Raw genomic sequence first — 13403 nt, 5'->3', positions numbered from 1 at the left:
ATCACACAAATGCTGTCCCAATTAAAATCACTGTTAGTACACAGCATTGCCAAATTGTTGCTCAAATCCTCATATCCTCATTTGTTTGATATACTAGACAAAAATATAAATGCTGCATGTAATATTTTCTTAAATTCAATCCATTCTTTCAAACATAGGGGACTAAGTGTTTGTTATTCCAAAACACAAAATCTCTACAAAAGAGTGGGGGTCATAAAGCATCCAAATATGACTATATGGTGAAATGTATTATTTGATGATTTATGAAAGTTTATTAGGAAATGGTCAGGAATTCATTAAACCCCCTAACAAGAAACTGGAAATGTATGCTTAAGAAACTACTGTGAGATTAATGTCCATCATTAGACATTGTTTTTAAAGGCATTGTGTTTGCAGAGATAAAGGGGAAGGTAGTGGTCAAGGGTGTATAAGGTTTTAAAAGCAATAAATACCATACAGAGTTTTGGTAAAGGGAACTGACAAAAATTACAGTCCCTGTAAGAGGTCTTTAATGGATGAATCCATTACACATTTATAAGGGAATCTGATAGGGTGCTGTGATTTTACAGTCCATGTAAAGTTACGGGGAAACTGTAATGACAATGGAATGGTTGTAGAATAGTTCATGGGATTAAATATCTAGTGTTTCAGAACAATATAGTCGCACAAAATTTAGTATCCAAAAAAGCATAGAATTGGTTGTTGTTCTGTCATTAATGTCAGGTTGATTGATGGAGGTTTGCTCATTGGGAGTCGTTAGAAAGACAACTGTAGGAAATGATGACTATCCTATAGTGGTTGATACGGTGGCTGAGAGGTGCAAACCAAATTTACATAATGCAAAACACTTTTACAACCTCCAAGACAAATTTACAAGCGATAAAACACTTTTACAAGTCCAAAAGCACTTTTACAAATCCAAAATCCAAATTTACATAATGCAAAACACTTTTACAACCTCCAAGACAAATTTACAAGCGGCAAAACACTTTTACAACCTCCAAGACAAATTTACAAGCGACAAAACACTTTTACAAGTCCGAAAACACTTTTACAAATCCAAATTTAGCCGGAAAGGGAATGTCCCAACTCCGGGGTATAACCGGAAGTGACAACAGGAGCGGCTAATGCACTCTGTCGGTCTGATCTGCGACATTTAAACACTCTAAAGACCGACCACACGAAAAACAAAACCGCGTCAGTCGGTTCATATGTTACCCACAAACGGGCAAAACATCACTGTGGTATACTGAGATTTAATATTATTGTTTTAAATGTTATACCAAGGCTTGTTCCAAGTTAAATGTAGTAGTATACTGTGGACAGTAATTATTACAATGTTATATTGTTGTTATACGGTTTCTCCAGTAGAGGGCGTACGAGCGTAATGTTACCTACTGAATGTTGCTGTTGTGAGAGAACCACAGAAGAAGCGGTACCTAAAAGATATGTGCTTGGTGATTGTGCACGAGCTTCAGTAAAAACAACTGAACTAAACTTGAGATGTTGTGCAAAGTTATTTGGGCCACGATGCAACAATCACCCGCTCGCTTGGTTCACCATTAACAACAACGAAAAGTTGCATTAGCCGCTCCTCGTTGTCACTTCCGGCTATACCCCGGAGTTGGGACATTCCCTTTCCGGTTAAATTTGGATTTGTAAAAATGTTTTCAGACTTGTAAAAGTGTTTTGTCGCTTGTAAATTTGTCTTGGAGGTTGTGTAAGTGTTTTGTCGCTTGTAAATTTGTCTTGGAGGTTGTAAAAGTGTTTTGCATTATGTAAATTTGGATGTTGGATTTGTAAAAGTGCTTTTGGACTTGTAAAAGTGTTTTATCGCTTGTAAATTTGTCTTGGAGGTTGTAAAAGTGTTTTGCATTATGTAAATTTGGTTTGCACCTCTCGGCCACCGTAAAAGTGTTTTGCATTATGTAAATTTGGTTTGCACCTCTCGGCCACCGTAGGTTGAAGAAGGTTTAGAGGAAAACAATAAAGGAGGATTGCAAAAAAGGGGATTTTCAGTGGTGCTGATTTGGAGAAATTTGGAGATATTGGTAATGAAAAAATGCACAAAATTGATATTAGTGAAGATGTTGATCATTTAAATGTTCTGTTTGACAACCACTTCATTCAGATACCAGAGCAAACAGCTCAACAGAAATACAATAAACATTATACAGATTGAAAATAATGGGTTTTATGGTAATGAGTAGCATTTTGATGGGTATCAGCACATATTGACATTACATTAAATTAATTCAATTAAGTTACACTTATACAAAAAACTTCTACAAAAAGAACACAAGAAATTAGTGTTATCAGATCAGATTTCAGTATGAGCTGCCTAATTTGATTAACAGGATATACTCTTTTTTTTTTTATATGTTGTCAATACATTCCTAACCACACTCCACACCAGTTGGGGGCGGTAATGCACCAAATGGATGATGACGAAGAACTGCAGCAGCAAAGGAGGAAGGAACAGAAGAATACGAGGCAGAAGAAGAAGTGCCAAGCTAGTTACTTTAAAGTTTGCTCGCTTATACAGGTTAGCTGCTAATTTAGCATCGGCACACTGTCGGTTTCCATTAGCAACATGTGCGCAAGCTTTACTGCTGGAAGGTAAGTTAGGACCTGAGCTCACTTTGTTTCACAGGAGAAGAAGCATGCCCTATTTAAATTAGAAATATCTCACCTTGATACAGCTGATACAAGTGTTGCTTTGTTTGTGTATATTTATTCACTCCTTAGCTAGTGAATTAGCACCAAAACTCTCTTTTTACAACTGAGTTTTGGTTAGTTAGCTGGTTAGCTGACCTATTCCTTTCTCTTTACCACCGAGTTGCACGAGCGTGTGTTTTATTTTTATTTTTCCTTGTAAAGCACAATACTTTTCCATACAGTAAGTAAAGCTTTGGGCTATGTGTATGCATATCTCGACTCTATATTAATATCACCTTAATTTGCCTTGCATGGTTTGACCTTATTTTTTGGCTTTCTGCTATTGTTTTTGCCTTTTGGGTATCCTGCTTTTGATTTTTATATATATAGATATATAGATATATAGATTTATATATATATATATATATATATATATATATATATATATATATATATATATATATATATATATATACATATATATATATATATATATATATATATAAATAAAAAAAACAAACAAGTATAAGTATTAAAATATACCTGAAAGAGGAATGAAATACAGAATAATTTTCATTCATCAGTTAACTTTATAGGGAGTACAATACACTGGAAAAAAAACTGAATGGGTGACCACCATTTGCCTTACACACATGGACAAAATTGTTGGTACTTCTTGGTTGATGAAAGAAAAACCCACAATGGTCACAGAAATAATTTGAATCTGACAAAAGTAATAATAAATAAAAATTCTATGAAAATTAACCAATGAAAATCAGACATTGCTTTTGAACCGTGGTTCAACAGAATTATTTAAAAAAAAATGAACTCATGAAACAGGCCCGGACAAAAATGATGGTACCCTTAACTGAATATTTTGTTGCACAACCTTTTGAAGCAACCACTGCAATCAAATGTTTTCTGTAACTGTCAATGAGACTTCTGCACCTCTCAGCAGATATTTTGGCCAGTTGTCTCAGGTTTGAAGGGTGCCTCCTCCAGACGGCATGTTTCAGCTCCTTCCACAGATGTTCAATAGGATTTAGATCAGGGCTCATAGAAGGCCACTTCAGAATAGTCCAGTGTTTTCCTCTTAGCCATTCTTGGCTGCTTTTAGCTGTGTGTTTTGTGTCATGATCCTGTTGCAAGACCCATGACCTGCGACAGACCAAGCTTTCTGACACTGGGCAGCACATTTCTCTCTAGAATACCTTGATAGTCATGAGATTTCATTGTACCCTGCACAGATTCAAGACACCCTGTGCCAGATGCAGCAAAGCAGCCCCAGAACATAACAGAGCCTCCTCCATGTTTCACAGTAGGGACAGTGTTCTTTTCTTGATATGCTTCATTTTTGCGTCTGTGAACATAGAGCTGATGTGCCTTCCCAAAAAGTTCCAGTTTTGTCTGGTCTGTCTATAGGACATTCTCCCAGAAGCTTTGTGGCTTGTCAACATGCAGTTTGACAGATTCCAGTCTGGCTTTTTTATGATTTGTTGTCAATAGTGGTGTCCTCCTTGGTCGTCTCCCATGAAGTCCACTTTGACTCAAACGACAGATGGTGCGATCTGACACTGATGTACCTTGACCTTGGAGTTCATCTTTAATGTCTTCAGATGTTGTTCTCGGCTCTTTTGTTACCATTCGTATTATCCGTCTCTTCCATTTGTCATCAATTTTCCTCCTGGGGTACCAGGGGTTCTAGGGGTACCATCATTTTTGTCCAGGCCTGTTTCATGAGTTTATTTTTCAAAATAATTCTGTTGAACCACGGTTCAAAAGCAATGTCTGATTTTCATTGCTTCATTTTCATAGATTTTTTTATTTTCTTATTACTTTGGTCAGATTCAAGTTATTTCTGTGACCATTGTGGGTTTTCTTTCATTAACCGAGGGGTACCAACAATTTTGTTCACGTGTGTAAAAGCAAGTTGTTTCAGAGATCTGGAAGAAATTGTCACAATTGTATGAATTCAGACTGGGTTGCTTTTGTTTCCTCATGGGATCCCGGACTGATTTCATCATGTTGAGCTGCTTTTTGTTGTAATGATTCAAGATAGTTATTTTTTTTATAGGTATTTACCGCTTGCTGGTCAGAATAAATCTGAAACTAATCACATGCCTCCTTAATGGTGCTTCTTGATGGAAAATATTCTAAAGTGCCTTAAGTTTTTGTCCAGGACCACACTACCAGTCAAAAGTTTTAGAACACCCCATTTTCCCAGTTTTTTATTGGAAATTATGCATGTTAATGTCTGATTGTTCTCTGAAATGAAAGCATAGAACAAGTAAACAAATGGAGTTAATACACCAAATTACAGTCTTTATTAATATGAAAGGAAAACCTTTGTTAAATGGTTATTAATGCACTAGTTGCTTGAGTGGTGATTGCCAGAAGATACCTATTATGTTATTAGGTAACTGCAGGCTAAACACAAGCTTTTTTCTTCCTCTAGGGCATGCTTCGTAAAGCAGTAAATAGCAGTTGATGAGCAGCTCAGTGGATTTTGTGTGCTGATTATGGATGACTTGGATAGAGAGCTTGGGCCTTATGAACCTGTAGAAGATTTCAGTGATTTCTCAGTTGACAACTCTTCAAAAGGAGGGACAAATGTAAAGCACCCCAATGTTAATCCCACCATGTGTCTAGGTGAGTAATACTGGAAAAAAATATTAGACCACCCTTGTTTTCTTTTTATATATATATATATATATATATATATATATATATATATATATATATATATATATATATATACACGAATAAATGATTGTCAAAATGCATGCAAACTTTTATCTTTAGAGACACCACGTGAAACTGGGTTTCACCGGAGTACCAGAATCTGTCTGGAGCAGATCAGAGAAGCGATACTGCATCATAGATGGCAGGAGGCAGCAGAATATATGGCATGCTACCCCCAATTACTAGAGGACACATGTCTTCCTCTAGCACAGCAAAATAAAGAGGTTGGTTGATTTTTGTTGTATATTTTGTCATACATCCAGTGCTCAGTCAAATGGGTAGAATGCACATAATCATACCCAACAGTATGAGGACTTTTCTTTCCTGGCTGTAAAACAGTGCCACCATAACAATAAAAGCACTCAGAGAGCACAGTATTCTGGCAAGGCTGCTAAGGCTTTGTATCATTTCCAATGGATGAAATCTTTAATAAAAAAAGACCTTGCGCTGTGCACAGCTGTGTGTTATGCATGTGTATGTTATGTATGGATACCGAAACACGTGGCCTAAATATGTAGCGGGCGATGGGAATTGATGGGACTCGGAAACACCCCCACAACTTAATCAATTGTTCCTTGTATCATTTCCAATGGATAAGTCCTGATAAGTCCGCAATGGTCGATTTGTAATAGGATCGCAATCATGTGATCATCAGCAGGCAGCTGACGTAGTGTTTGCTTGTAGTCATAGTTACAGTGACGCTGTGCCTCCATCTCACAATAATACAGAAATCTTTAACAAATCCAAGGTTCCAGACTATAAGCTGCATCACTGCCAAAATCGAATCACTTGGTCCTTGTGTCATTTCTGACCTTCCCTGAAAATTTCATCCAAATCCATTAATCCGTTTTTAAGTAATGTTGTGCACAAACAGACGAAGGTATGCTGATTGTCACATTACTCCGCTGCGTTCCTTGATGGGGTAATAAGCTTAATTTACAAAGAATTTTTCAACAATAAAGCTACAGAGTGGTTTAAAATACAAAAAAGTGACTTACGGTAACAATTTAAGAATACGTTGTTTGCAACTTTTATGTACCGTTCTAAGGTAATAACGCTCTTTGTAATTCCCTCTCCAGCTTCTTTGGAGAATCTCCATTAATATCCTTCATCATCATCCCAACTCAACAATGGAAGATTACAACAACATCTGTGAACGAATGAAACATTCTGGCATCAGACATCATTTAATGGTATGTTTGCTACATAAAAAAACTGACTACAAGGCACAGTTTTTATGTTGATTTACTTTTTTTATTAGGCTTGTTCTTTTTGTATGTTTCAAGATTTGTCTGGAACATTCTTTCCACCTGCTGCTACATGGTCAGGCTGAAGATGCGAAGTGGCAACTGTCTTCAGCTGAGAGCTGGAGACATGGGAAGGAGTCAGCAGCTCAGCATCAGAGGGCAAAACTGATCCAGGCATACAGGAGCTTGCTGGATTATGTCATCTGGTGTGACAAAAGGTTTTCAAACTCCAATAGTAAGGCGATACACAGTTTACCACCCCAGTGCGTCAATTATTTACTTCTCTTAGTTTGACAGGCAGCCGCAAGTGCTTGTGTGATATCACACTCCCACCTACTGGTCAGATACAGTAACTGCATGCATAACAATAACTTCAAAGCGGCTTTTGAAAAACGTGTACAGTCACAACGTTATAAAAACTGTATATCATTCATTTCAAATCACATGTAAACTGTACATTATGTAATTTATTCCTACCTCTCTTTAGATTATTTTGACTCTGACAACCAAGGCATGCATAACAACTTCAGACAGGCTTCTCTCAATCTAAAGGAGATTTTGAAAAGTCCTGGTGTCTGGGATTCCTTCATACTGAGTTACATTGATGTAAGCACAATTTTTTTTAACACTTTGATGAGAGAAACTTATATTTACAGCTGCAACATTTAGATTGGTTATCTGGTAGTTGATTACCTATTATCCAACATATTTGGATAATGAATTACTGACTGAAGTCATTTTAAAGCAGAAATGTCAATTCTGAAAATGTAAATATATTTTGCTTAAGTAGTTTTTTTCATAGTGAACATAGTATCTCTGGCTCTGGAATTATTAGTCTGATGAAATAGGACATTTGAAGAAATTACGTTGGGTTCTGGGAACTTCTGAGAACTGATTTTCTTATATCGTGTTGACAGTTGATAAACTGAGAAAGTAATCGGCAGACTACTTGAAGATAATCAATAGTTAGTGTAAAATAAGCACACTTGTCATACATTTTGATATCGCCAGCCTTTGTTTCATGCATTTGCATCAAGAAATAACCTTTTCATCTTTTGTGTTCTCAGATATAGCCCTCTTGTTTTATTTATTGCAGCTTAACTGTTTTTTTTTTTTTTTATTTTGGTAGATGCTGGAGCTCTATGATGACCACGAGGAGGCTCTTAAAATTCTGAATGACTACGCATATAACAACAATTTTCCACCCAATCCCAATGCACATGCCTATCTGTACCGGTACTTAAAGCGGCATGATGCTTCAGAGAAGAACTTGATGAGAGTGTTGAAGGTATAACTGCATAATAATTGAGCAATAGTCATTCAGTCTAGTGTTGGGTTATTGCTTTCAAAATGTGATATAACTGACACATTAAACTGTATTTAGGACATTTAGTTTATATTTAACTGATTTAATATTATAGTTGTATGTGTTCCTTATCCTAAAGAGATATGGCATTGCAATGAGCCATGTAAAATGCCATAGCAATTAGGAGATTTTATTAATAAGTACAAATTATACTTGACTGGTAATGGATTTACAGCTAAATGCAAAAACACGCCGTGAAATACCTGCTGTATCTGCCCTCTTAAAACTTCACTTAATGTTCTAGGTTCTGCATATATTGGTCCCAAGCCATGAGTTGATGTTGGACTACAGTACTCTTCTGCTTAACTCAGGTAAAACAGCTTTAATCCTGCATTAAATATCTTCCATTTTGCAAAAAAAGAAAGTTTCGCATTGCTGCATGCTTAATGATGGTAGAATTAAAATTGATTAATAATAAGACACTGCCTGTCAAAAAAATGAGTCGCACACTCTGATATTTTGTTGGACTGCCTTTAGCTTTGAGTATGGCGCACATTCACTGTGGCATTATTTCGATAAGCTTCTGCAATGTTGCAGCTTTTATTTCTGCTCAGAGTTGGATTAATTTTCTGCCAAGATCTTATATTGATGATGGGAGAGTCGGACCGCTGCACAAAGTCTTCTCCAGCACATCCCAAAGATTCTCAATGGAGCTGAGGTCTGGACTCTGTGGAGAACAATCCATGTGTGAAAATGACGTCTCATGCTCCCTGATCCACTCATTTACAATGTGAACCCCATGAATCCTGGCATCGTCATCTTGAAACATGCCCATGTCATCAGGGAAGAAAAACTCCATTGATGGAAAGACCTGGTCATTCAGTATATTCAGGTAGTCAGATGACCTCATTCTTTGGGAACATAATGTTGCTGAACCTGACCAACCCCAGATCATAACCCTGACCCCCACAGGCTTGTAGGAACTAGGCATGATGAGTGCATCACTTCATCCGCCTCTCTTCTTACCCTGATGTGCCCATCACTTTGGAACAGGATAAATCTGAACTCATCAGACCACATGACCTTCTTCATTGCTTCAGAGTCCAATCTTTATGCTCCATAGCAAATTGAAGCCTTTTTTTCTGACGAGCCTCACTGAAAAAGTGGTTTTCTTAGAGCTGCACGGCTGTTTAGTCCCAGTCCTTTGAGTTCCCTTCAGTTTGCAAGTGTGGAAATGGTCTTACTTTCACTGTTAAACACAGCCGTGAGTTCTACTGTTGATTTCTTATTTTATGATTTCACCAAACGTTTAAGTGATCTCCAATCACAATCATCCAAGAGTTTGCTCCGACCAGATTTGTTTCTCGAAGATGATGGTTCACCACTATCCTTCCAGATTTTAATGATGCGTTGGATGGTTCTTAACCCGATTTTAGTAGTTTCAGAAATCTCCTTAATTGTTTTCTTTTCTTGATGCAGGCCAATAATTTGACCCTTTTGAAACAAATTAACATCCTTTCAATGACCACAGGATGTCTTCCAACATGGTTGTTTAAGAAATGAGAAGCTACTCACTGCATCAGCTAGGGTTAAATAAGCTGCTGCAACTGAAACATATTCATCACCACCAGTAATTATCCAATGGAAGGCTCTTACCTATTTGCTTAGTTAAATTCAGATAGCGACTTTCTTCTTTATGACAGGCAATGTATATATTGACAAAATTAATATATATTCTCTGTTGTTCTAGCCATATCTCCAAATAAGCCTTTCATCTTTTCTTTGCTTTTTTTAGAGAACGAAGCAGACATCCAGAAAGCTTTAGGTATCATTCTGGACATGCTGGACTTCACCTGCTGGAGGACCAATATGGACGTTTGGAAGTGTTTAAAGGCTGTTATTCAGAGACTGGAAATACAGTAAATACAGAAAATTTGAAATGTTTTTTTAATTTAACTTTTAACAAACTGCTGTTTCTGTTCATCGCTGCCTTATGTTGAAGCCTGTCGCTTATTTATGTTTAAAACAGAGAAGACTGGGAGAATTTTGTCTGTGAAAAGATGGCTCTAAGAAAAGACTGGTGGCCTGCGCTGCACTTCACAAGCTTCCATGCCAGCAAAGATCTTGAGGAGAACCCTGAGCTTTGGAAAGTGAAAGCGTCACTTGAAAAAGTTCTTTGTCCAAGTAAGTAGGTGTCTATTTTCATGCCTCCATTCCGGAAACAGCCTTGGCCAGCATTTGGACCCAAGGATGAACTGATTAGAATTTGTTGGTTAAAGGTCAAAGCCAGTGACCTCAAACAACTTGCTTTTGGCCATAATACTAGAATTCATATGCTAATTAAAACAACATTTCACCCAAATATCTAATAGGAGAAAATTGTAAAGTGACATTTTATATATGGGACTGGGAGAAGGGACTTGCACCATCTTTGCACTTTATATTAATGCTATGCAGTGTATGAATGCTCTGAACAAAATTTCGTTGTTTTATTGACAATGACAATAAAAGATTGAATTGAATATAAAGGTCAAAGATTAACATGAAGAACCATTTTCTGGCTGTTCAGCAACACCGTAACTTAGAAACATTGTACATATGTAAATTACCTTTTGAACAAACATGACATTCTGGTTCGAGATGGAAGTTTTGAACTTTTGTGTTAAAGGAAACCTGCTTGTACTTTCAAGGCTCCCAATCAATGTTTATGATCAGTATATAAACACTCAATTCTATGCCTTTTGAAAGCAGACTATAACATAGTATGTAGTAGAAATACACTACCGTGTACCGTCCAGGACTTCCATGATATAAGATGTCCGACAACCAGTCTGTAATCAGTGAGGGCAGATGGAGAAGACATCTTTGGTACCGGAACAATAAAGGATGTATTTCACAGCACTGGAGCATTCTCTTGGTTATGGCAAAGGTTGAAGAGATGTTGTAGAATCCCACATAGCTGGTCTGCACAGGATTAAATACTTACGGCAATATTGAATTATTTACTTATTGTACTATCATTAGATTATATACACTACCATTCAAAAGTTGATGGTCACCCAGACAATTTCATGTTTTCCATGAAATCTCACACTTTTGTTAGTGTGCTAACATAATTGCACAAGGGTTTTCTAATCATCGGTTAGCCTTTCAACATCATTAGCTAGCACAATGTACCATTAGAACACAAGAGTGATGGTTGCTGGATACTGTATTTCTGAGTAATTTAATGTTATAGTCATTGACAAAACTGCTTTTCTTTCAAAAATAAGGACATTTCTAAGTGACCCCAAACTTTTTTTGTGTATTTTTTTCAGTAAATAATCAGAACACCAGCGGAGGCTGCTATTATGCTCTACAACTGTTATAATGTAAAATATAACAGGAAAAGCTATGATTGTTTATAAATACTGTACGTCACATTTTTCAAAATAGTCTTATAAACCATTTATAACATGTTTATTTACTGCTATTAAACGCTGAATGTCAAAATTTTAAATTAGTCTTTTCTTAACTAAGTTTCTTTTGACAACTAATGGTAGTATCGATTGTGTTTTACTACATAATTTTTTGTCAACCTCAAGTAACTAATTTATGTTCTTCAGGGCAACTTAAGAATGTAGGAATTTGTGTTTATTGTTATTTATTTATTTGTGTATTTATTTTTAGATTATTTTGAGCCTTTATAGCAGTGGTTCTTAACCTTGTTGGAGGTACTGAACCCCACCACTTTCATATGCACATTAACCGAACCCTTCTTTATTGAAAAATAAAATTTGATTTTTTTCAAATTCAAGACATAGTTATGTTTTACTGGTGCACAAAATGAACCGTGCATTAACATCACTTGTGTTCTTGTATTTCCCATCTCCATCTTCCAGCTTAAGGAAGTGTTCCTTTAGTTTTGCCGGTGCTAGACTAGAATTGTTTAACTTGGCATTGCAAATCATGCAGATAGGACGCTGACTCCCATACATGTGAATCCATGTTGTACATATTCGTTCGACCACTTTCTTTTTTTGCTCAACATAGTTAGTATGGATTAAAATATTAAGAAAGAAGTTACACGACGTACCATCACGACAGTCACAAGTTGACTACTGAGCGCACCAAATTCCTTGCAGCACAGATTGGCCAAGCAATGTAGCATGATCACCTGCAGCCAGTGATGGCCATGCGGGGCATGTCATCACGGATCATATGAGTCGGGTGTGTCTCTTGACCTCCGTCGAACCCCTGAGACTGACTCACCGAACCCCTAGGGTTCGATCGAACCCAGGTTAAGAACCACTGCTTTATAGGAATGTAATTGAGGAAAGACAAGGCAGAACAGAGGGAGGCTGACATGCAGCATTTCTTGCCATGGGTCAAAATAGATCCATGCTTGCTGCAGGGACTAGTAGCTTTCAGTCATGGGTTGCCTACTCAAACAGTTAAGCTACTGAGACAGTGGTGTGTGACAGTGTGAAAATATTGTTATTATATTTTAATTGTAAATAGTGAAATCCACTAGTCCATGTAATGTCATTCTTGTACAGTATTTCATGGCTTTTTTGGCACAGTTTTAGATATATATTGTTTGTCTGAAAGCTCTGAAATGAAAGTGCTGTATTGTATGTCTTGTAATTTATTTTTTCTTTTTCACAGAACAAACACTGAAGTACACTGCTGATTGCGTAACTAATGGAAAAAGGACTTGAGAGGAAAAATATCAAATTGTCTTTTCAAACGCTCAAAAAGAAGCTGACATGCCATCGGGAAGCAAATGAAAACCCAGGCAAGGCATGTTGATGAGGCGTCTTCATAAATACACTTTTTACATGAAGTTTATGTCAGAGTTTCATTTTCTTTCATTAAAATATTCTGAATGCAAGGTTGACTTGCACATTATGTGTTTTCAAACTCCTAAATATAGTTCCTTCAGCTTGTGCTATCCACGATGTGGAGCTCTTGCTTTGTATTTCTGTAGTGGATATCTGGAGGATATTACCACTGATGAAGTGTAAACTGAGTCCCAAATCGTGGGTCAGAGTCTAAGACTTGACAGTGTTCAAATGTATGAAAAGCTTCTTTAAAGATCTTCAAAAATCACGAGGAGAAGTCAGCATTCAGAGGCAGCAGGATTTATTGTTGACAGAAAATCCAGGAGTATTTCTTGGAAGTGATAACACCACAAGAATTACTGAAGATACTGAGCTGTGCATCGTCTTTTATGCTGAGAGTTGGTCATTTTCCCACACCGATATACTGTATTGTTGGAGTGACCGTTCTGACGCTACTATACTTTTCTGAATCTATTGTTCAGATCTTGACATCAGGTTATCATATTTCACCACTAGCTCACACCCTAGAGAGGACATTAGGTTATCATTAGGTCATGTTTTACAGAGAACATGCCCAGACATGTTCAGACTTTACCCTATTATTTTGAGACAGATTTCATGCATATT

General features: G+C 36.9%; 1 protein-coding gene across 2 annotated transcripts; it reads left to right on the top strand.

Moving 5' to 3' along the window:
* Positions 1-2460: 2460 nt before the first annotated feature.
* Positions 2461-12890, top strand: taf1a (TATA box binding protein (TBP)-associated factor, RNA polymerase I, A). 2 transcript variants are annotated; one of them, XM_055015671.1, is made up of 12 exons: positions 2486-2619; positions 3906-3976; positions 5114-5307; positions 5461-5624; positions 6480-6593; positions 6687-6882; positions 7135-7253; positions 7777-7935; positions 8258-8324; positions 9749-9872; positions 9983-10137; positions 12601-12890. In XM_055015671.1, exons 3-12 carry the CDS (start codon positions 5178-5180, stop codon positions 12651-12653), a joined length of 1281 nt encoding a protein of 426 aa, XP_054871646.1. In that variant the 5' UTR covers positions 2486-2619; positions 3906-3976; positions 5114-5177; the 3' UTR covers positions 12654-12890. The 2 variants fall into 2 exon arrangements, with proteins under 2 accessions (XP_023120152.1, XP_054871646.1); XM_023264384.3 differs by lacking the exon at positions 3906-3976 and having other exon boundaries at positions 2461-2619.
* The last annotated feature ends 513 nt before the right edge of the window (positions 12891-13403 follow it).

This window comes from Amphiprion ocellaris, chromosome 12 (assembly GCF_022539595.1).
Source record: "Amphiprion ocellaris isolate individual 3 ecotype Okinawa chromosome 12, ASM2253959v1, whole genome shotgun sequence".
Taxonomy (NCBI): Eukaryota; Metazoa; Chordata; class Actinopteri; family Pomacentridae; genus Amphiprion; species Amphiprion ocellaris.
The sequence above is the reverse complement of the archived record's forward strand: the minus strand, read 5'-3'. Positions and strand labels throughout refer to the sequence as shown.

Bases quoted from the DNA above. Each gene is read 5' to 3' on its own strand.
- taf1a (XM_023264384.3), top strand. From the start codon at position 5,178: ATGGATGACTTGGATAGAGAGCTTGGGCCTTATGAACCTGTAGAAGAT. The intron at 6,594-6,686 runs GTATGTTTGCTA...GTATGTTTCAAG, and splicing joins GCATCAGACATCATTTAATG to ATTTGTCTGGAACATTCTTT. The intron at 8,325-9,748 runs GTAAAACAGCTT...TGCTTTTTTTAG, and splicing joins TACTCTTCTGCTTAACTCAG to AGAACGAAGCAGACATCCAG.